Source organism: Lycium barbarum, chromosome 10 (assembly GCF_019175385.1).
Source record: "Lycium barbarum isolate Lr01 chromosome 10, ASM1917538v2, whole genome shotgun sequence".
In the NCBI taxonomy this organism is placed as follows: domain Eukaryota; kingdom Viridiplantae; phylum Streptophyta; class Magnoliopsida; order Solanales; family Solanaceae; genus Lycium; species Lycium barbarum.
In genome coordinates this window covers 25,206,304-25,232,286 of record NC_083346.1, presented here as the reverse complement: position 1 = coordinate 25,232,286, position 25,983 = coordinate 25,206,304, and the positions used below count along the sequence as shown (strand labels likewise).

The following is a 25,983-nucleotide window of genomic DNA, read 5'->3' as shown; positions in this document are numbered from 1 at the left end:
GAAGTGTGGTAAGTCTAGATGGAAGTCAGAAGGACACAAAGGCAAGAAAGTAGCTCATAAAGTATTGCGACATTTTCCAATCAAACCAAGGCTTCAGCGATTATACATGGCAAAAGAGACGGCAAAAAAGATGAGGTGGCACAAGGAAGAAAATATTGATGATGGTGTCTTGCGGCATCCATCCGACTCAATAGTATGGAAATCTTTCAATGAGCGTCATCCTACTTTTTCAACTAAGTTAAGAAATATTAGATTAGGTTTAGCAAGTGATGGGTTCCAACCTTATGGGAATATGAGTTCCAATCATAGTATTTGGCCTGTCGTACTAGTTACGTATAATTTTCCACCATGGGATTGCATGAAAAATCCATATTTCATGATGACACTTCTTATTCCAAGCCCTAAGTGTCCAGGCAATGATATTGATGTATACTTACAACCAATGATTGTAGAGTTGAAAGAGCTATGGGACGGGGTGGAGACTTATGATGCACACTCAAAATCTAATTTCTTATGCGTGTGGCTCTCCTGTGGACGATTAATGACTTTCCTGCATATGGGAACCTTTCAAGATGGTCAACCAAAGGCAAGCTTGCATGCCCTTGTTGCCATAAAGACACACAATCAGTTTCCTTACGTAATAAGTTATGTTATGTGGGTCATCGTCGCTTCCTTCCCATAAACCATCCATGGCGTAGAAACAGGGTGTTATTTGATGGGAAAGTGGAAATGGGGGCTGCACCTAGCCCTTTAACAGGTGATGAAGCACTTATGCAATTACAAGATTTGGGCAATGTGACTTATGGTAAAGTGCAAAAGCGAAAGCGTAATGTTTCTAACAATGCTTATAATTGGAGGAAGAAGAGTATCTTTTTTCAATTGCCTTATTGGAAGAATCTTATGTTGCGACATAACCTTGATGTGATGCATATAGAAAGAAATGTGTCCGATAATATTTTATCAATTGTGATGAATATGGTTGGAAAGACAAAGGACACGTTGAAAAGTAGATATGATTTGGTGGACCTTGGAATCAGGCAAGGATTGCTTCCAATTGAGGATGGGGACGCGGCATGCTATGCATTGTCCCTACAAGAGAAGTTGAAGGTATGTGATTTCTTAGCTAATTTGAAGGTTCCAGATGCCTTTTCATCAAACATTTCAAGGTGTGTTAACATACTTGAGAAAAAGATACATGGATTGAAGTGTCATGATCATCATGTATTATTACAAGTCATTTTTCCAGTAGCTATACGTGGTTTATTTCCTAAGGAAGTCTGTGAACCAATTATAGCCTTAGCCAAATTTTTCAAGAATCTATACTCTAAGTGCTTGACAATTGAAGATCTTGATATCCTAGAGGCTGAAATTCCTATCATATTGTGAAAACTTCAAATGGTTTTTCTTCCGGCGTTCTTTGATGTCATGATTCATTTGACAATTCACTTGGCAAGAGAGGCAAAGCTTGGTGGACCAGTTCAATATCGGGATATGTACCCTATTGAGAGGTAACATGTCTTTCTATAATATAAATGCCACATATTTAGAATATCATATTCTATAATTATATTAATCAGAAATCTATATATAGGTATTTGCGAACACTTAAGTCATATGTACGCAACCTAGGTCGTCCAGAAGGTTCAATTGCAGAAGGTTATTTGGCAGAGGAAAGCCTCACGTTTTGCTTACGATATTTAAAGAATATCTCAACCAAGTTCAATAAACCAACTAGAAATGACGATGGATCTAGGTCAAAGGGTGAGATGTCCATCTTTAAAAATAGTGGGCAACCAAAAGGTGCTGCTACAGATAGCAAGAAGCTACCTCATGATGAGTTCAACCAAGCATGCATGTATGTGCTTCAAAATTGTGAAGAGGTGTCGCAATTCTTGGAGTAAGTCTCTTATTTATTCCAAGATAATTTCACATTGAGACAATTCAATTAATCTTCATTAACACAAAATGTAGGGAATACACGAGAGAGATTGAAAGTCAAGGATCAATGAGAGCTCATAGGATGCATAACAATGAGTTTCTTGATTGGTTTCGTGCACGTGTAGGTGTTTACTTAAATGACACTTTTACTATTAGTGTAATTATCCCAAGGTGTTATATTGGTCATAATAGTGTTGTTTGTTTCTGTAGATATTTGTGTTATCTGCACAAGGATGCGCAAATGATGATCTCATAAGCTTAGTTGTCAGTCCTGACCCATTGGTTCATCGATATTCAACATTTATGGTGAATGGATTTAGATTTCAAACAAAAGAGCTTGTGAGAAAAACACAAAACAGTGGAGTTCTTGTTAGAGGAGACGATTCAGACCCTAATAAGGAGTATTATGGTGTATTAGAGGACATTTATGAGTTGTCTTTTGTGGGGAACAGGAAAGTTTACCTATTTAAGTGTCATTGGTGGGATGTGGCTCGCCTAGGAAGAGGATATAAGATTGACAAATATGGTTTTACAAGTGTGAATACTCATTGTGCCTTGAATACAAATGAGCCATTTGTGTTGGCGTCTCAGTCCGAGCAAGTCTTTTACTTGAATGACATGGTCAATAAAGATTGGCTTGTTGTTGTAAAGACAAATCCTCGCGACCTTTTCAATATTCCTGAAGTTGAAGATGAAGCATTACTTAACGAAGAAGTTTATCAACAAGAAGAAGTTGAATGTAATATTTTGCGTACCAATGACCAAGAAACTAAGATTGAGGTGTCTTTACATAGGGATGATATTGAACCACAAACTGTTTTGCGTACCAATGACCAAGGAAATGAGGAAGATGATTTCATTAATGACAATGATATAGATGTATTCGAGAATGAAGAAGACGAAGAAGAGTTACTTGATGATAATGATGGAGAGGACAGTGATACATCCTCTTGAAGATAAAGAAGCAAAAACTGATGATATAGATGACTACATATTGTTTTGAGAAGTTCTCTGTATTTTTGTTCTTATTAGGCTGACATGAAACTAAAAACCAAGATGTTTGTAGCTTTACTTTTATAGACAGAATCAGTGTTTAAGTAAAACTAGTGGTTTACTCTGAACATTTTCATCAATGAAGGTACAGTTGTGAGCAAAATGTCCCACATTTTTATAAATGATTGATTTAATATTTTGCTTAATGAATTGATATTTTCTCCAACATATAAATATATATATTTTATCATCTTTAATTTCTGATTATGATACTTATCCTCTTTTAATCTGATGTTGCAGGAAATGAGAGGAACTGGACGAGGTAAAAGCGGGAAAGGCAGGACAGGCTGTGGACGTGGCAATTTTCGAGGACGTGGAAATTATGGAATGACGTCTCAACCACAAATACAATCAATAGGGATTAACGAGGTACCTTTGGAGATAGGACAATCAAGTAACCTTAGTCAAGGAACTCTACAACCCTGACAAATATCATGTAACCCTCTCCAAAGAACATCTCCAGAGACACAATCATCAAGGAATCTAGAAGAAAATGCATGCCCCTCTCCAGAGGCTGAAATTGGTGCAGGTTAGTTCTCTGTTATAGTACCCTTCGTAAAAGGAGAATGACCTATTGTAAATCCTCCTTTAGGGTAGAGGGGGCTTGGAGAATGACCTTTGATTAATGGCAAGTGCATCTACGGACTTTAACCGTTAGAGCCAGTAACTGTATAAAGAACTGGGGTTTAAGACACATACATACATGTGTGGTTTCTCTCAGGGTTTTATATTTTCCCATGAACAAAGACATTCATCATCACATACCAATTATTATGGGGTAGACTTATTTTCCTGATCCTTTTCAAATGCTTATTTCTTCTCAGAATTATCCCTTAAATTTTCTGATCTTGAATTGTTTTGTTGCTCTATGGGATTATTTTTTCATGGTGATTCTTGGATATGAATGTAGACGTAAATTTGGTCGCTCTAAGGTGGGGTTGTTCATTTTTGTTTGATTTGTTTCTTAAATTGATAAGGTTACAATCTTTGCTTAAGAACTTGGTTTGCTTGGAGAGAAAAATCTCGCTAAGATTAAAGAAACCGTTTATTTTGAGAATGATTTGGTAAATTTTCATGGTTTGTGTTTTTTATAAGGTTTCTCTGAGACCAGCAGAGCATTCTTTGGATTCTTAACTGTCAACCTTTTACCTTTCGTCTGAATTCGGAACATCTTGTCGTGAACCTTTATTTTCTGTCCTCATTTCTTGGATCCAAAAGCACATAACTGAAAAGCATTACAAGCCATCAAGAGCATGTGTTATTTGGTTTTCTTACCCAAAGGGAATGCAGAAACGAGCTAGAACCAAATTAAGTATTCAAAATGTACATATTTCACAGAAAGTTAAACTGGTTACATTAAATTAACAAAGTGCCAGCATCTACAGATCACCAAAGTTAGAAGAAACTTCAAAGTGAGTGCAGAGTTGACATATACACATGCACAAAATCTGACAGCCACATTAGCATAAGGCCAAGACTGAATTCATTCTTTAGCCCAACAAATAAATGAGCACAAGAAAACCAACAAGTAAGAACATAAACTTGAGATTGCTATCTGCTTGTACTTGGGCTGTGTCTTGAGCATTACAAACATGTGGCCCGTGATATGCAGGAGTATATCCAAAAGGGTAATTTGATGTGGTAGGATACGCTGTAGGACCAAGAAATCCATGAAACTGGAAGATGAGTAATGAAGGGACCAATCCACCAAAACCAGCGGACATTGTAAAGTTACCGGATCTTGCAGTTGCTGTGGGAAAAAATCCTCCCAATCCTCCCATATGACCGAATCCTCTATGATTATGAAAATTATTTGGATCAGGTTGAGGAGCAGTTTCAGGTCGTTGTCCTGCAGGTCTATTAGGAATTTCAAGGCCGAGGATTGGTTTTGATCTGGGATCAGTAGAAGTCCTTCCTCTGCCATAAAGAGGAACTAATTTCTCCTCTTGAATAAGGGCTTTACAAACAGGGCATTCATGGCACTGTGAGTGAAGACGTAACCATCTATAAAGGCATGGCCAGCAGTAGAGGTGACCACAGAGAGTCACAATGGGATCTTGGGCTAATTCAAAACAGATGTTGCATTCAAAATCATGTTCGTCATCATAGTCCCCCTTCGTAAAAGGAAACATGTATATGCTAATAGTAACTTTTCTCATTAAATGTCTGTTACACTTGATCCGGTCGAACCATACTTCAGAACCTGAATGTCTCCCTGTAATGTCATATGATTTAAAATCTGCATTGTAGAAAATCTTATATTTCCCCATATCTATTGAAATTCCGGCCAGAGCTGCCGGATAAATTCACTCTCTTTGTTAGTTAAGACTCTTTGTAGCCGATATATATTAAAATCAGTAGTGATGATATATTTTTTTTTTTTTGCTTTGCAGTTTCTCGCATCAATAAAAAGAGAGGAAGGGGAAAATATAAATCTAAAACAGTAGATATAAAAACTAAGTATGGAGGAAAAATCACAATAATGATTCCAGATGGCATTGATAGAGCTGTGGGTTCCGAGGCTAGAGATATTGTTAATTACTCTGGTTTGATCATGAGGACCTATATCTCGTTCTGAGAGGGAAAATGGAAAAAGATTGTTTTGAAATACGGAGAAGCAATGTGGTTACAGGTCAAGGTAACAAATTACTGTCAATATTATATTTCCTTTAGATTCATGATTTATTCATATGATTATTATATCAAATATAATGTTACAATATGTTCAGAACAAATTTGAAGTTTGTGGCTGGCTGCGAGAGCATAAGTTGCAAGGCTTTGTGATAAGTAGTATGCAAAGGCTTTTTAGAGCATGGAAAGCTCGATTGCACACTGATTACCTCCGTTATTCTATTGATGAAGACAGATTGTCTCATCGACCTGAGGATGTTCAGTTGGAGGACTGGAAATACCTAGTAAAGTATTTTGGAAGTGAGGAATTCAAGGTAACTTAATAACCAGTATTTTGGAAGTTAGGAAATACAAAGTGTGTTTACTCTTTGAATAAAGTTATCCTGAACTCTTGACTTATTGCAGGTTGTCAGTGAGAGAAACAAAAGAAATAGGGCAAAGCAAATAACTAAGCATGCTTGTGGTACAAGGTCTTTTGCAGAAGTAGAAGAATCTACGGTGAAAATACTATTGTTCCCCTATTATAACATATAATGTTTTTTTATTTATATATTTATCTGCTTATAAATTTTCCCTATAAAACTATATTGTAGAGAGATCCGGTTTCTGGAGAAAAGGACACACCAGATAAAGTGTGGGAGATCCAACATACACATAAGAATGTTAACGGAGAACGGGTATGGTTGGATTCAAAATCCCAACAAATTCATGTAACTCCCTAAAATCACTGCCTTATTATCTTTCCATCATATTACTTGCTACTTTCATATGTTTATTATGTCTTGGAGTAAATGATTATGCATAAATGTAGGGCCAGCTTCAACAACTTGTTGTTGAACAACAATCTGAAGAGGTTGAGCATCCCATGACTAGAGAAGAGATGTATTCATCCATTCTTGGTCAGAGATCAGGCTATGTTCGTGGTTTTGGATATGGAAAGAAGCCTCCCAGAAAGACTCAAATGCAGCAGGCAAACATAGAAGCTAGCGTGTCTTCTGCGATGGAAATTATGCGTCAAGAGATGCAAGCTGATATGGACCGGAAGTTCCAAGAAGAACTGAACCGAAAGTTGCAAGAAGAAAATGAACAGATGGCTATCGACTTAAAAAAGCAGATGGAAGAAGATTTGCAAAAAAAAAAAAAATTGGAAGAGGAGTGTGTACACATGAGAGGAGAATTTGACAAGATGATCCAAGACCAAATGGCTGCTTTCATGACTAGAATTCTACAGGTACTTGCTCTTGCTCCTTCTTAACAAGTTTTCTCCTTTCCTTGACAATTCTTCTTTCTTACTTTTGAAAATTATTTTGTGTCTTGCTCCATATAAGTTGTTGGCTAGTTCCTCTAAATCTGATTTTCTAGCAGAATTTTGTATTTCGCTGCTACTAAAGTTCTGTTACAATTTCAAGTTGCTGATTTTAGAAGTAACGTTCTTTCTTCTTGTCCTTTCCGATCGTTTAATGTGTTGGTTTATTAAAAGATGGAGCAGTTTTTCCTATGTTTCGTTAATTTTTTTTTTACACCAGCAGCAACAAATGCTGCCTTTATGCACACCTTGTGGCAAACACCTTGTGCAGCAACAACAACAACCAAGGCTACAAAGTACCAGCACCAGGCTGCTCCGATCCTCTGATGCTTGTCTGATAGAGGCCAGCAGTAGTAGAACCTGCTGCTGCTACCCTATTCTAACTCCCCTACCTGTTACAAAAATCCTTGCAACACAACCAGTCATCTATCAGTCCAACCTCCAGGCCTGCACACCCTTTGGCACAACCAGCCTCTATCAGCAACCAGTTGCTGCATTGCTGGTTTTGTATTTCTTCTTGCATAAACACCAACTGTTACTGCAATCCATGTACTTCCTCCTGGTTCACACCAACAACAATAGGTGTTGTATTTATGATGCTTCTATCATCAGTATCTGTGTACAACTACCAGCTATATTTCCTGACTGCTGTAAACAGCATTGTTTGCACCTCATCATGACTGTTTACTTTCCTGGTGTACTTGAAAATTTCTTCAAAGTACACCAGATTGTGTAAAATTTGTCACTGAGCTGCTGCTTAATTACCAACTGCTGCACATGGCAATGCTGTTTTCCATCAGTACTATACCAGCAATCAACTCCACCTTTGCAACACATCATCTCCCCTATACCTAAAATCCGATTATCCACCCATAACAGTTGTAAATGAATGATTCCATCAATCTGTATCTTCACGTCAAGCGTTTCGCACCAAAAAACCATATTTCCCATTTTGCCCCTGATCATGAAAAAACAGTCTTGATAGTCCAACCATCAGGTTCTCCATACAATATATTTGTAAATGATTGTATAAATCATTATCCATCATCCTGGCAGTCTTTTCGACCTAACAAACCATATTTCTCATCATCCTGGCAGTCTTCGGTAATGTAGTTTGTAGTTTTGCCATATTCTAATTTGTATCTAATGCTCTTAGAATGGGTTGGATTTAAGTGTGGAATTTCTCTAGCGATTGTTACTAGTTGAGGTTATTTTCTAGCAATTACCCTTGCCATATTTTTTAGAAATTACCTTAAATTTAAGTGGTGAAATTGATGGAAAGAAGAAGCATACCAACTTGATCCCATAGCAATTTTGGGAACTCAATGGTCTGATTACACCCCTAGTAGGAACTGATGTATATATGCAGGTTTAGATTTTGTAACTCAATCATGATATTTGATACTAAATTTTAAATTTTGATGAGTATTGCATGGATATTAAAGATATGATAAAAAATATATTGCCATGATGGTATCTGTTGGGATTATGTTACACTATTGTTAGGCCTAAATACTTTTTCAATTTGGCTCATATTATCGTATACATATTTCTTGGATTTGCTTTCCTTGGAACTGAGTTATAACATGGTACAGTTTTAGTAAAGTAGATGAAGTATGAACCTTTATCTTTATAAAGTGTTGGAACTATTATGTCATTGAATTTTAGATTCTTATGTGCTCTAGTTTATTATTAGTGTTGTGTTGGATTATGAGAACTTTCAAAGTGATCCCGTGTTTTGTTTTAATAGCAGGGACAAGGTTCTTAAGCAATGGGGCTGCCCAAAGAGGAGCTTCAAGGCGTGCAATGGAAGTTTTTGCTTTTGGATCATATGTAATATGCATACAATGGAAGTTTTTTCTTTTGAATCATATGTATATGCACACAATGAACCGAAGTATTATATATATATATGTACGTAATATATATGCAGTTGACTTTTAAGTAATGAAAGTATTTATAATATTCGGCTTGGGAATGCTTTTGTTGTTTGTTATTTGTTATTGAATACTTTTAGTAGCAGTTTATTAATTTTAGACAATTCAATTGTCTATAGTAAATCTTCATGATTTAATTGTTTTTGTAGCTATTTTTATTGTTGCTAAAAGTTGTTTTTCAGCAGCAAGATAAATGTTGCCACAAATGTTAGTAGTTTTTGTGGCAACTGTCCTCGCTCCTAAAAGTAACTTTTTAGTAGCAAGATTAAATCTGCCACTGATAGTACATTGAGTTTGTGGCGACAAGAGTCGCTACTAGTAGTAATATTTAGTAGCGAGGACAAACTTGCCATTGATAGTCTATTGAGTTTTGTGGCGACCAAAGTCGCTACAAAATATCACTTTTTAGTAGCGAGATAAAAGTTGCTGCCGATAGTTCATTTGTTATTGTGGCGATAGAGTCGCCACTAAAGCTTTTATTCAGTGGCGACCAAGCTAATATCTGTGTTGTAGAATATTTTTTGTGACATGCTTGCTTACCTTTTGTGGAAATATATGTCGCTACAAATATCTGTTTATTGTGGCGACTACCTATTGTCGTCACAAAAAACCTTTAGTTATGGAACTACTACCAACGGTTAAAAGTCGCTGCTATAGGTTTTTCGTGGCTACTTCTGGGGCTTTTGTGGCGACTTTCGTCGCCACAATAAAGCAGATTTCTTGTAGTGTAGTAACATGAGGTGAGACTATTAACAAGAAGCCACATCAATGAAACCATAAAAATAACAATATCGAGCTTATTGTAGCATCAATATCATCATCATTATCATGGAACATAGCTCATCTCTATCTCATAAGACGCCCTTAAGAACCTTTAACCTTCCTCTTTTAGAGTGCAAGACGAACATGGGAATATAGAAAAGAAATCGTAATATAGGAGTCATGCCTTTGAAAGAAGGGGGCTAGCCTTACATACCTTTACGTCTCTCTAACTTTATCGATTAAACGCTTCCCTCCAATGTTCACAATTCTATATTCAAGAGACTTCGTACTAAGGTTAGATAACCGGAAACATGCTTTAGGTCTCATTAGCACAACTAAGAGCTAATAAAATTTGGGCAACATTTCCTTTGTTTCTACAACTTCTTCCATGTAATTAACAACTCCTAAACATCAACAACAACACCCACAATATCATAATCAATAAACCTCTTCGAGTTTAGCATTATTCAATTCTCGCAATTTGCCTTCAAAAGTATCCATAACCATAATTACAACACAACGCCATATTCTGTCACGACCCGACTAAGGGCCATGACGGGTACCCGGGGCTTACCACCGAGCACCACTCATTCTATTGCTCATCATACTCATAATTCACTTCTTTAATATTCATATGCTCATAATCATAGGAAAACCATTTTTCATTTGGAAACATAATTACCTTATATACATAAGCCTTCCGGCTATCAAAATAATATATACAAACGAGGAGAACCCTTGAGACCATAGTACCCACACATACGTATCTACGAGCCTCTACTAGAGTACAGGACATATAGACGGGACAGGACCCCGTCGTGCCCAAAACATATATGTATATACAATAGCAAATCACTGGCACCTCCGGAATAATGGACTGCTCTCAAAAAGTCTGCTTATCAGCTTCTATAAATCTGGGTCGCCTCCCTGTCTACCTGTGGGCATGAACACAGCGTCCAAAGAAAACGGACGTCAGTACGAATATTGTACTGAGTATGTAAGACATGAATGAAATGAACATAATAGAGAAGTCATAAGACATAAGATGTAGATATAACCTGCGTAACTCTTAAGGAAGGAAACCTTTCATACCTATATCGTATATAATCACAGTACATGATCATCATAGCACATACATCATCGTATCATACATATATATATCATAATACCGTATCTGCTCACACACATTAAACGTTATCCGTATTCATCCACGTCGTGGCTCGACAATATCACATACATATCTTCCGGGATTTTCATACATATATCATATATAATCATAGTAGTATCGTGCCCGACTATGTATGGTCGGTGTCTTACGTGCCCAGCTATAATAAAGCTTGGTGTATCCGTGCCTGGCCCTACCAAGGCTTAGTGTTATCCGTTCCTGGCCCTACCAAGGCTCAGTGATATCCGTGCCTGGCCCTACTAAGGCTCAGTGTTCTCCGTACCCAACTGCAGTGGTGCGCGCGTATCATATATATATATATATATATGTATGTATGTATATTCTACCCGGCCATATAAGCTCGAGGTTTCATAATAGCCATACATAGGCACATTTACATAAAAGCCCATAAATATCTTTAGCGTCATCACTATTATCGTCGTCATCATTATCATCATCGCTATCAACATCGTCATCGTTATTATCACATATATCTCATAAGCTTATCATAAGTTTTCATAGAGCATGCATTTGAATTTAAAGACAATCTATGAAAATCGCATCATATTCGTAGCATGAACTTCGTATAAATATCGCATGATAGACTTTATAATCTCTAACTTAGGCTCATCATTGCCATCATCGTATCTATGGCATATCTCTTACCTTTATCTCATATGGAACCCCCTATGAACATAGACTGGTAACTTTTCGGAACATTGGTCATAGAACATGCACTAGAGCTTATAGACAATCTATAACAATGTCGGGGTGACATAAGGTCGAGAGCCCCCGATTCCATTATGGAGTAATGATATTCATCATATCTCACCTTGAAGGAACTAGCATTTTAAGGTGAGTGTACACCATGAACAACATCAAGGGATCGTAAGTAGGATCTTTAACTTCATAGACATCATATCTTGCTTTAGAATCTCTAGGATTGAACTTACCATCTTTACTTTCGTATTCATGAAATTTCTCTCATCTTTACCTCATAAGAAGCTCTTTGTCAACTTTTGACTCATAGTTCCCGGAATGTAAGAAAGTCATGGAGGAGTAGGGAAAATACTATCATAGGAATCATATAAGGATCATTAGCTTCGTAGGAATATCGTATCATGAGCTTTAGGACTTCTAGACTTAGATTCGTCATCGGCATTGTCATGTTCGTAACGTATCTCTTTTATTTATCTCGTATGAAGCTCTTTATACTCGTAGATTCATAATTCCCAATATGTAGGAAAAATCATGGAAAGATAGAGGGATTCATACCATAAGAATCATGCCTTAGAAAGAAAGGACTAGCCTTACATACCTCTTTCGTTTAACAATTTCCATCGCTTGATTGTTCTCCTTCAATGCTCACGCTTCTACCTTCAAGAGAATTCACATTCACATTAGCAAATAGATTATATGAACGTGCTTACTAGAGCTAGAGAAAATTGGGCAGCATTTCCTTTGTCTATACAACCTTTCCCATATCGTATATCAACTCCCAAACATCTACAATAACGTTCACAATATCATAACCAACAATCTTCATTCATCTACACTAACCTCGTTTCACAATTCCACTGCAATTCATCCATAATCATGGTCATAGTATACTAGTATGTTTTCTTGCATATAATACCTATGCCGTGTTCACAATATCATTTATAACATACTTATAATCACAATATATAATATTCACAACTCGTTCCAAACTACTACTCAAATCTCATTATTCTCATGTTTATGACCCATCTCCTATATCCTTCTTCAATCCAAGTGTTTCAACTTTCAAACACCTTAAACAACATGGGAATACCATAAATCTTACCTTAGATAGTGTAGGAGCAAGTTTTGGATGATAATCTTTCACTTGAAGAAAAACCCTAGCTTTAATCCAATGGGGTTTCTTGCCTTGGATGAACTCCAATGAGTTTCTTACACTTGATTTCCTTGGTTTGATGAATTTTATCACTAATATCTCTTGAATTCTTATGGGAGAAGTGTTCTAGAAAGTTCTAGAGAGAAGGAGAGTGAAGGGGAAAATGAAATAGAATGAACTTTGCCCCTTATTAAATACCCAAAATCTGTCCCGACACATTTATACAGACACACATACTGTCCGTATGTGTGACCGTATAATGGTTCCAGCGAAGGCTAGACTTATGGACCGTATCTTTTGTATGGTCCGTATAGTGGACAGTACAATCCACAGTTTTTTGAAACTCTTTCTCATCGACTCGTTTGATCTCAAATCCTTATGGAACCTTTTTGACACTTGTTGAACACCTCAATACCAATCTAAGGGTCGTTATAACTCTTCTCCAAAGCATCATTAACTCGTTACTCGTAAATCCCTTCCGATACATCTCGTATGTCTTGCCTCGTCTTGGCAAACTTTCTTCTCTTACTTCGAATGTCTTTGAAATCTCATTTAGAATCATCAAATGTTATTTCTTACTTATCAAAACATCGCATACGTCGTGCCCTTCGTCAGTCTATTCACTGTGCATGAACGGAAAATTTTCTGAGGTGTAACATATTTATTCACATATAATGCTTCTTCAATATTCTTAATACCATTCATAACAAGATTATACTCATAACATGTCAAGAACTAGGATTCAAGTGAAGTTACTATTCAAGAATACCATTATTTTCACATTTGAGCTCCATATTCTACTTCCCTCCTCAATCCAAGTCTTTCAACCACTCAATATTTTAAATAACATGAAATGATCATAAAACTCACCTTTGATTATGTAGGAATGGGCTTTGGATGAAAATACTTCATTTGGAGAAAACCCTAACTTCAACTCCAAAGGTCTCTAGCTTCCATTAACCCTAATAAACACCCATACACTTGATTTCGTTTGATTATTGGTATTTGATCCTTGATCTCCCTTGAATTTGTGTTACTAAGATGTTGTAATATTCTATAGTTCTTGAGAGAGGTGAAGGAAATAAGAAAAATGAGAAATTAGAACTTGGAACTTATATTTATACTTGGAGAAAAAGCTGTCCCGATCAAGTTATACGGACACCTATACGGTCCGTATAAGTGACCGTATACCACCATCAGGGATTTTCCCTTTCTGTAAAGGTTATATGGACCCTTATACGGACCATATAAAGTTATACGGACCGTATAAGTGGTCGTATAACTCCACTTTTTCGAAATTATTCTCGTCGATTTGTTTGATCTCCAATCCTTATGAGAACTTCTTAACACTTGTTTAACACTTCATTAACAATCTAAATATCCTCATAAATCCTCTCCAAGGCATTACCAATCAATCCTTAACTCAATAGTTGCAAAATCTTCCCCAACATAACTTATACCTCACCTTCCTTTGGCAAACTTTCTTCTATTGCCTTAAATGTCTTTGGAATCTTAATTAGAATCATTAGGTACCCTTTTTTACTTGTAGGGAAATCATATACATCTTACCCTGCGTCAGTCTATTTATCGCGCAACGGTAGGAAATTTTCCGAGGTGTAACAAGATTGACGATGATGTTACACATAATATTAGAGGAAAGGGATGAAATAGAGGATCACATCCAATGTCTTGTGTGATAAGAATGTTACAACAAGACTTAACGTAAGTTTTATAAAGTGGTTGTTAAACTAGCTATGTTGTATGCGGCAGAGTTTTAGCCAATTGATAACTTGCACATTCAGAAAATGAAAGTGACAAAAATGAGGATGCTGAGATGAATGTACAAACATACTAGGAGAGATAAGATTAAAAATGAAGATATTCTGAACAAAGCGGGAGTGGCCTCCGTTGTGGACAATAAGAGGGAAGCGACACTGAGATGATTCGGGCATGTGTGGAGGAGATCATAGATGCCCCAATGAGGAGGTGTGAGAGGCTAACTATGTGTGTCAAAGGAGAGGCAGATGTAGGCCTAAAAAGTATTAGAGAGAGGTGATTAGACATGACATGACACATCTGTAGCTTACCAAGGATATGACCGTACATAGGATGGTATGTAGATCTAGGATTAGGATAGAAGGTTAGTAAGTAGTCGAGCATTGTCTAGTTTTACTTATCATTAGGGTAGAAGGTTAGTAGGTAGTCGAGCATTATTATTATTAATATTATTACACTTCTATTATCTTATTCTTTAGTTTTTATTATTACACGTTGCTTCTTTTGCTTCAGCTACCGTATTTTTTGTTGTTGCTACTGTTCGTTTCTCTATTATATTCGACATGGCATCTTTGCTATTGTATTTCCTTTTCAAACTTGTTTTGAAATGCTTTACTTGAGTTGAGGGTCTAGAAATAATCTCTCTATCTTCACAAGGTAGGGGTAAGATCTGCATATACACCACCCTCCCCAGACCCTACCTGTAGGATTACACTGGGTATGTTGTTGTTGTTGTTGTTGTTTAATTACGTAAAATTATTTAGCCTCTCAGACGTTTCAACTTGTTCATGTTCATGTACTTGAATGTTGGTGTGGTAACTACTATTGTAGGTAAACTCTATGTCTCCGCCAAAGGTAACCAATCGTTCTAATGATCCTGAAAGTCAATAGTACATGCTCTTAAAATATCCTCTAAGATATAGATGACCGACATAGACTAACAGTGAATTTACGAGTGAAACCCTGTGATAAGATCAACTTGTCTCATGACCCATTTTCACTAAGTCGTGCGAGCACCTACCTTTTCCACCTCGGTAGGCGAACTGTTATCCTAACAATCATAAAACATAAATAAAGCAGAAGAAGATAGAATAACGTTAGAATAACATAATTCTCATGATATTAATATAAAGAAATGTGGAAGTAATGAGAATCCAACCCCTATGTCTGGTCTGGTCATACAAAAGCATCTACCAAATACTAGAAGTCCGAATAATACATAAGATCTCAAAAGATGTGTCGAAGTGAAAATAAGACATAAATAGTAAGACGAGTCTTTGGGAAGAGAACATCCTCACGCTCACCCTGAATAGACTCGGTAGCAACCTTGATAATCTGCCACGAGGGCTAGAAGTAGATCCAACCTGGTACTCTCCATTCATAAAAGAATGCAGCACGTGCAGGTCAGTACAAACAACGAGTACTGGTAGATATCATAGGCCGACTAAGACTAGCTAACGTATAAAAAGACAACAAGCAATATAAACACGTAAAACAACAAGGTACAAGTCAACGCGAATCCATAACCACGGTACATGTCATCACCTATGTTATAGCATCTAAACCCAACTGTGCCACGTCTCAAAGTGACCAATATGAACCAGTATATCACAATAATTCATCACCTATGTTATAGTATATAAACCCAACTGTGCCAATTCTCAGTATAACTATTTCGAACCAGTATATCACAATCTTATCACAACCATATCACATAAAACCATGAGGTAAATGCAATGTAGTAATGTATGAATGATGAATGGAATGCATATGCACCGTACAAATATACTCTGACCGATGGGACATCACATCTCGACAGTACAACCCATGGGAGAACCGTGAAGTCCATGTACCACTCGTCCCGGCTCGGCAACAAGCACTCTCTTTGTCACGACCCAACCCCGTGGGCCGCGACTAGTACCCTAGCTGGGTACCCGTACATACCTATCTGACCGAATTTCGTATCGTACAGATTATTATTATTATTGTTTTTCAAACGGATATTACAGAAGTAGGCCGATACAGATACGGCACGCGCGCAAACATATATATATATATATATACCTGAACATGCAGACATTTACAGATAAGCCGATAAGGCTAACATACAGACGAAACCCGTAACCCACACATCTATCTACAGTCCTCTACAGACATACAGAATCATATGACGGGACAGGGCCCCGCCGTACCCAGAATTTCCATACATACAGAACATACGGAAAACAGAAGATATATACCAAAAGTGTATGCTCCGGATCAAAGGAGCTCTTCAAAATAGCTGAATAAGAACCCTACGCTGGCGGCGTATCACCTGGTGCGTCTGTACCTGCGGGCATGTAGCGCAGCCCCCGAAGAACCGGGGGTCAGTACAAAAATGTACCGAGTATGTAAAGCAGAAATATATCAAACATAATCATGATCTGGACCGAAAGCGCAGAAATATAATAAACAGGCTCATAAGCCGGACAGACAGAGTCATAGTCCCGACAGACGGACAGAATCATGGTCCAGACAGACAAAATCAGAATCCCTACGGACATACAGAATCGGAATCCATACGGACATACAGAATCATAACCAGTCGGACAGATAATCCGGACGGACAGACAGAATCATAACCAGTCGGACAGATAATCCGGACGGACAGACAAAATCGTAACCAGTCGGACAGATAATCCGGACGGACAGACAGAATCATAACCAGTCGGACAGATAATCCGGACGGACAGACAGAATCATAACCAGTCGGACAGATAATCCGGACGGACAGACAGAATCATAACCAGTCGGACAGATAATCCAGACGGACAGACAGAATCGTATATAGGGTACAGGAACGTGGTCGCCACTCCTGCCATTGGCACCACAACACAACATATATCAGAAATTCTTCTCCGATCTCCGTCATACATCATAACATAACCACGGTACTCGGGGGCGGACAGATAACACGGCACCCCGAGCCCGGACACATCATACTTCATAATATATCCTCGGTAACCAGGGACGGACATATACCACAGTACCCCGAAACCGGACACATCATACTTCGAATTTCACATATGGGGCTCGGCGGCCCATCCGCTCGATATACATACCGGCCCGGGATCCGGTGAAAGGAATCATAGCACATGCACGAACTGATTAATGAAAAATCACATACGTACAGATCGTCGTACAGATTCAACGGAACAGAAATAGGCCAACTGGCAGATCGATTCAAAGTATTCAGATAGTTTTCAAACTACGCGCCTACACGTCACTTGGGGAGGTACGACAGATCATAACCCGAACTAGATTTTCAGATATCAAAACCATATTGTGAGATTTATATAAAAACAGTCATATTATGTTCAAAATGATAGTTCAGATGTTGCCTGTGAAAAACGGACGGAAATGAGGCAATTTAGATCATTCACGGGGTATCGGGGCTCCGTGGGCCCACCTCGGACCAACTCGAGGCAAGATACATAAATTACTGATAAAAGACCTTATGAGGTCATCCATAATCATTCGGAAGTATTCCGACTCCGTTTAGGAAGGTTTCGTACAAAAGCACCCTTTAAAGATATTTTATAAGGACATGGTTCCAATCTTACTGAAGGAATTGGAGCAGATTTCCATATCGAATTCCGAGGAACGGAGTCGTATTTAAGGCTCGCGGCCGAGCCTATTATGTTCAGAACATGCCTAAGAATGAAGGGAAAGACTTTACATACCTTAGCTGCGTCTTACGCTTGTCCAAATTCAATTCCCGTTTCGCTCAAAATCTACAAATGGTCACATTTACCAATTGTCAATAGTAAGACTTTTAGCATTCTTTAATTCACTATTTGTCTACAGAAATTTGAGCAGCATCTCCCCTGCTTATATGCCTAGCCCGAATTTTTAATTCAGCAGTCAACAACACAACAACAATACCAACATCAATAATATCCTTTTTTTCATATCAACATATTCCATAAAACAGCCCACACGCTGTTTTCCAACTTTCATAACTAATTAACTCAGTATACAATTATTTAATCGCGTCTTCTTCGTAAATAAACTAGTATTAACACAAATAGGAAGAGATTCATACCTTTCTCCTTTTAATATTGTTGTATCTTCCCTTTTTCACCTTATTTTTATGCCACAACACACCGCCATACGATTCTGCAGTGAAAATTATACGCTATCCGGACTGAAATTGGGAAATTATACCTGGTTTGGGCTAAAATTTGGTGGTGGAAAGTTGGAGAGTTTTCTAGGATTTTTGGGGTGGTGTTCGTGGTTTTAGACTGAAAATGAGGGGGTCTCCCCCTCTTTATAATTGTTTTGGAAGCTGCCAGAAGCAGCTGGAAAAGTGTTCATCGCGATCGCGCTGCCTTCTGGCGCGATCGCGTAGAGTAAATGATTTCCTTCTGCGCGTTCGCGCCCCCTCTGGGCGCGTTCGCGCAGGGTGAAAATTTCTGACTGGATGTGCGTTCAGTAAAACGGTCATAACGTTTGATCCCGATATCGTATGAGGGCCCACGACCTATGGATGGAAAGATAATTCAATTATCTACAACTTTTATTTCTGGGCGTTTTCCCAAATTCCAAACTTATAATACCGTTTTTGCCCCTAGAAGTCATATCATCCGAAAATGCTTCCTTAAATTGTCCTTTTGGAGGGCTTCCACTTTGATTTGGCCCAAGGGTCCTTCTTGAGTTGTGTTTAACTTCACATATGTGAGTCATATAATTTGTCACATGTCCCAAACAAAAAATCTTGACGTGTGGGCCCCACCTCAGCTTACAAATAATTCGACGTTCGAAAATGCAGGATATAACATTCTCCCCCCCTTTTGAACATTCGTCCTCGAATGTTCGATTGACCTTAAGGGGTCTCGTGACACTTCGGGGAGGTTCCTTTCTTTCCTTCAAAATTCCTTTCAACTATACGATTGCCATCAACATCTTTCACCTCTTGTCACACTTCTCGGTTCCTTACAACGTTATCATAATTTCACGTTACATCAAACAGGTTCATAACTAGAGGCAGACGCACAAAAGCATATCGGACAGATCCATAATCAGAGACAGATGTACTGCACTATGTCGGACAGATTCGTAGTCGGAGTCAGACGTATAGAATTATATCAGACAGATCCACGATCAGAGTTAGACGTATAGAGATGTACCAGACAGATTCGTATCCAGAATCAGACATACAGAGGCGTGTCAGACAGATTCGTAATCAGAGTCAATCGTACAGAGGTATGTCAAACAGAAACGTGTTCAGAATCAGAAGTGCAGAAGTATAACAAACAGATTTTTGATCAGAACCGGACCACTCTTATTAAGGCTCCAGTGGTTTATGAAAATTTCCCTTATCGATATTTCATTATTAATCCCGACAATAATACCACAGGGTTTTTTTTTTTTTTTTTTTTTTTTTGTTTCCTTCCCAGGGGGGTCACCCATCCCAGAATTACTCTAGCCTTAGCACGCTTAACCTCGAAATTTTCATGCATTTTGATGCGTTACAGCTAGTATAATTTCGTCGACCGCCCCGCACGACCTTTGTCACGTAATTTAGGGCAAATCGGGATCTTGGTACATTTTCGGAAAATTCTCGTAGTGGGTCCCACCCCGGGCTAAACCGTACAGTTATCATTTCGCCCTTCCGAATCCTCGGTGTCTATCGAGTTAGACATTACCTTACCCTTACTAGTACCCGGAAGAAGGAAATCACATGACGTAACAAAATACAGACTTGTTCATACTCATATCCCTCAAAAGAGATCAGTAGCATACCTGGGTGTGCATTGGAAGACTCTCCTGGGTCCTGCCGGCCGACCAAAGCAAATACGCGGTTCGAAGGACCGCTATAACCCGAAGCTGCACCGCGACCTCTGCCACGACTCGCTGGTGCTGGTGCTGGTGCTGGTACTCCTCGCCCCGTGGGGCGTATGGCTGCCGAAGGGGAAGATAAGCCAGCAACTGACCCGGTAAGCTGGGTTGAACCACCTGGACCACCCCTATATGGACACTCTCTCATCGTATGGCCTTGTTGGCCACAAGAATAGCAGGCACCAGTGGCACGATAACACTCGCCGGGGTGGCGCCTCCTGCAATGAGGACATCGAGGTATGGATGGCCCCATCTGACTGAAACTCCCATCTACCCGCGAACTCGAAGCCATGGAGTTCTGTCCCGAAAACTGTGGGGGCGTACTGTATGCTGGCTGGGACGGATACCTGCTACCCTGCCACTAAGAAAACTCACCCGGGAATCCCCCTGAATATCCGGCCGATCTAGCTCTCTTAGGCCGGCCCCTATCGGGACCCCTATCAGGCCGACGCTCCCTACGCCGGTCCTCCATGCCCTGGGCATATGCCTGTACCCGGGTAACATGCATTCCTGGCTGGGAAGCCATCGCCAGGCAACCATCAATCAAATAGGGGTCTAGCCCCATCACATACCGGTGCACCCTGTCGACCATCTCTGCTACTATAGCGGGTGCATACCTAGCCAATGAGTCGAACTCCAGGCTATACTCTCGAACACTCCTACCGTTCTGTTTCAGATGCAAGAATCGATCAACCCTGGCTCTCCGTAGCTCTGGAGGTAGAAAATGCTCAAGGAAGGCCTTAGTAAACTCGGCCCATACTGCCGGGGGAGCTCTGTCGCCCCTGGAGAGCTGCCAAGACTCATACCAGTTCGCCGCTACCTCGTATAACCGATACAAAGCCAACTCAACGGACTCAGTCGGCGAAGCCTTAATCAACCGTATCGTGCTCTCCATCTTTCTAATAAACTCCTAGGGGTCCTCCTCAGGTTTTGTCCCTGAGAATTCTGGAGGATTACATGTCAAGAACTCACGAGCCCTAGAGCTTTCATATCTGTCTGCACGACCACCCCCAAATCCATGTCTACGAACCTGCTCTGCCATCAGCGTGGTCAACAACTAGACCGCATCTCGCATAGCCCTGCCCTCCGCCCCTGCCTGTGGAGCTGGAGGCTCGGGCACTGGAACCTCGGGAACTCGCGGTGGAGCCGTCTCCTGATCAGCAGCTTCTGCTGCTCCGATATCCTCCGGCAAGGGGGGTGTAACAGACCCAGATGATGGGGGCACATCCTCAAGTGCAGGTTGCACACTGGCCCTGATATCTCTCTGGGCCCGGCTGGTCTCCCCTGCCTCGACCCCCGCCTTGCCCTTCTGGGCAGCTGTCGCCTTCTTCGGAGGCATTGCTGAAAACATAACAGATCGTTAGGAGAGGATCATCCTAATCATACAGCTTTATCGCACGATCTAAGAATCCAAAGAAGGGTAACATCCTAGATGCTCTGTAGCTTCCTGTTTATAGATGTGGTGCACAACACATCGATAAACAAGACTCTACTAGACACGGCCTGTAGACATTCCGAGGACTAACTGCTCTGATACCACTTCTGTCACGACCCAACCCCGTGGGCCGCGACTGGTACCCTAGCTGGGTACCCGTACATACCTATCTGACCGAATTTCGTATCGTACAGATTTTTTTTTTTTTTTTTCAAACGGATATTACAGAAGTAGGCCGATACAGATACGGCACGCGCGCAAACATATATATATATATACCTGAACATGCAGACATTTACAGATAAGCCGATAAGGCTAACATACAGACGAAACCCGTAACCCACACATCTATCTACAAGCCTCTACAGACATACAGAATCATATGATGGGACAGGGCCCTGCCGTACCCAGAATTTCCATACATACAGAACATACGGAAAACAGAAGATATATACCAAAAGTGTATGCTCCCGATCAAAGGAGCTCTTCAAAACAGCTGAATAAGAACTCTACGCTGGCGGCGTATCACCTGGTGCGTCTGTACCTGCGGGCATGTAGCGCAGCCCCCGAAGAACCGGGGGTCAGTACAAAAATGTACCGAGTATGTAAAGCAGAAATATATCAAACATAATCATGATCTGGACCGGAAGCGCAGAAATATAATAAACAGGCTCATAAGCCGGACGGACAGAGTCATAGTCCCGACAGACGGACAGAATCATGGTCCAGACAGACAAAATCAGAATCCCTACGGATATACAGAATCGGAATCCATACGGACATACAGAATCATAACCAGTCGGACAGATAATCCGGACGGACAGACAGAATCATAACCAGTCGGACAGATAATCCGGCCGGACAGACAGAATCGTAACCAGTCGGACAGATAATCCGGACGGATAGACAGAATCATAACCAGTCGGACAGATAATCCGGACGGACAGACAGAATCATAACCAGTCGGACAGATAATCCGGACGGACAGACAGAATCATAACCAGTCGGACAGATAATCCGGACGGACAGACAGAATCGTATATAGGGTACAGGAACGTGGTCGCCACTCCTGCCATTGGCACCACAACACAACATATATCAGAAATTCTTCTCCGATCTCCGTCATACATCATAACATAACCACGGTACTCGGGGGCGGACAGATAACACGGCACCCCGAGCCCGGACACATCATACTTCATAATATATCCTCGGTAACCGGGGACGGACATATACCACAGTACCCCGAAACCGGACACATCATACTTCAAATTTCACATATGGGGCTCGGCGGCCCATCCGCTCGATATACATACCGGCCCGGGATCCGGTGAAAGGAATCATAGCACATGCACGAACTGATTAATGAAAAACCACATACGTACAGATCGTCGTACAGATTCAACGGAACAGAAATAGGCCAACTGGCAGATCGATTCAAAGTATTCAGATAGTTTTCAAACTACGCGCCTACACGTCACTTGGGGAGGTACGACAGATCATAACCCGAACTAGATTTTCAGATATCAAAACCATATTGTGAGATTTATATAAAAACAGTCATATTATGTTCAAAATGATAGTTCAGATGTTGCCTGTGAAAAACGGACGGAAATGAGGCAATTTAGATCATTCACGGGGTATCGGGGCTCCGTGGGCCCACCTCGGACCAACTCGAGGCAAGATACATAAATTACTGATAAAAGACCTTATGAGGTCATCCATAATCATTCGGAAGTATTTCGACTCCGTTTAGGAAGGTTTCGTACAAAAGCACCCTTTAAAGATATTTTATAAGGACATGGTTCCAATCTTACTGAAGGAATTGGAGCAGATTTCCATATCGAATTCCGAGGAACAGAGTCGTATTTAAGGCTCGCGGCCGAGCCTATTATGTTCAGAACATGCCTAAGAATGAAGGGAAAGACTTTACATACCTTAGCTGCGTCTTACGCTTGTCCAAATTCAATTCCCGTTTCGCTCAAAATCTACAAATGGTCACATTTACCAATTGTCAATAGTAAGACTTTTAGCATTCTTTAATTCACTATTTGTCTACAGAAATTTGAGCAGCATCTCCCCTGCTTATATGCCTAGCCCGAATTTTTAATTCAGCAGTCAACAACACAACAACAATACCAACATCAATAATATCCTTTTTTTCATATCAACATATTCCATAAAACAGCCCACACGCTGTTTTCCAACTTTCATAACTAATTAACTCAGTATACAATTATTTAATCGCGTCTTCTTCGTAAATAAACTAGTATTAACACAAATAGGAAGAGATTCATACCTTTCTCCTTTTAATATTGTTGTATCTTCCCTTTTTCACCTTATTTTTATGCCACAACACACCGCCATACGATTCTGCAGTGAAAATTATACGCTATCCGGACTGAAATTGGGAAATTATACCTGGTTTGGGCTAAAATTTGGTGGTGGAAAGTTGGAGAGTTTTCTGGGATTTTTGGGGTGGTGTTCGTGGTTTTAGACTGAAAATGAGGGGGTCTCCCCCTCTTTATAATTGTTTTGGAAGCTGCCAGAAGCAGCTGGAAAAGTGTTCATCGCGATCGCGCTGCCTTCTGGCGCGATCGCGTAGAGTAAATGATTTCCTTCTGCGCGTTCGCGCCCCCTCTGGGCGCGTTCGCGCAGGGTGAAAATTTCTGACTGGATGTTCGTTCAGTAAAACGGTCATAACGTTTGATCCCGATATCGTATGAGGGCCCACGACCTATGGATGGAAAGATAATTCAATTATCTACAACTTTTATTTCTGGGCGTTTTCCCAAATTCCAAACTTATAATACCGTTTGCGCCCCTAGAAGTCAGATCATCCGAAAATACTTCCTTAAATTGTCCTTTTGGAGGGCTTCCACTTTGATTTGGCCCAAGGGTCCTTCTTGAGTTGTGTTTAACTTCACATATGTGAGTCATATAATTTGTCACATGTCCCAAAAAAAAAAATCTTGACGTGTGGGCCCCACCTCAGCTTACAAATAATTCGACGTTCGAAAATGCAGGATATAACACTCTTGATCCCAGTAAGAGACCTCGGTTATCGAACGGCAAGAGACCTCGGGAAACGTACACTCATTCCGCTCTGATAAATGACCTCGGATCACTGACTCGCATCTTTCTTTGACGCTCTTCGATAAAGACCTCAGAGGCTACACTCTCTCACTTTTCATTATCAGTACCATAATAAGCAATATCAATGTATCATGAAAACAAGTATGAATACGATGAAATGTAATATCAACAACCAATTCAATCCCAAACAGTACCACACATGGAACACAAGTAATATCAATAATAAGGCTATACAATAAGCCACAATGGAATCACAATTTTCATCTTAATATCAATCAAGTAAAGTACTGCAATATCATAGCCATGATATATCAATAATCACCAATATCTGATGTCTCAATACGACAACGAGTCAATAAGTAAATAGAACAAGATAAGTTAACAACACAATGGGTGGCTAGCCCCCAAATCACAGAACAAGGCCCAGCCTAAGACAATATCGAACCCAACTTCATATCCAAAGGTTTATATGGACTCTCCGACAATTTCATCTAAACATACACTTCGCTAAATGAATTCTCTCTATAAGGTAAGTTGTAATCTACCTAAAAAGCTGAACAACAAATCTCCAACAGTCAAACTGTTACACATAGGGAAATTTCGTATTATTCACTTCGTGAATAGACTAACGTAAGTATAGGGTGCACATGAAGTCCCTATAAGTTTAATAAGGATATTTGAAAATTTTAAGAGTATACCTTAAGATTCCAAAGGCATTTGAGGCAAAGGAAGTAAGTTCGTCGGAGAAAGTTAAGGTTGAGTCATGTTTTGGGAAATTTCATATCATTTGAGTTATACATTTCTTGAAATCACCTTGAGAAAGATATATAGAGCCCCATGTATTTTTAATGAAGTTTTATACAAGTTCCAAGAAGGTTCCATAAGGATTGGAGGTCAAACGAATTAAAGAGAATGCGATTTCGTGAAACCGGGAGATGCAGGGGCAGTGTCCGGTCGCACACTAAGTGTGCTGAGCTGCACACTGATCTCCAACTCCCCATTTTGGGTGAGTTCAATGCCGAACATCATTTTAGGGCGGAGCAAGAGTGTGCAGCCGCACACTGAGTGTGCTAGGCCGCATACTCTTCGCACATTAGGGTCGGGGGGTGATTTTGCCACCTTTTTAAA

The 25,983-nt window shown here is 39.8% G+C and overlaps 2 protein-coding genes across 2 annotated transcripts; one reads left to right on the top strand and one right to left on the bottom strand.

Annotated features, from left to right (window-relative positions):
- Positions 1–4,470: 4,470 nt before the first annotated feature.
- LOC132612859 (uncharacterized) lies at positions 4,471–5,261 on the bottom strand. Its single transcript, XM_060326938.1, has one exon. The coding sequence runs from the start codon at positions 5,259–5,261 to the stop codon at positions 4,482–4,484; it is 780 nt and encodes a 259-aa protein (XP_060182921.1). The 3' UTR covers positions 4,471–4,481.
- A 343-nt stretch (positions 5,262–5,604) lies between these two features.
- On the top strand, positions 5,605–6,434 carry LOC132616186 (uncharacterized). The gene is made up of 3 exons (XM_060330796.1): positions 5,605–5,936; positions 6,028–6,120; positions 6,216–6,434. Exons 1-3 carry the CDS (start codon positions 5,682–5,684, stop codon positions 6,342–6,344), a joined length of 477 nt encoding a protein of 158 aa, XP_060186779.1. The 5' UTR covers positions 5,605–5,681; the 3' UTR covers positions 6,345–6,434.
- The last annotated feature ends 19,549 nt before the right edge of the window (positions 6,435–25,983 follow it).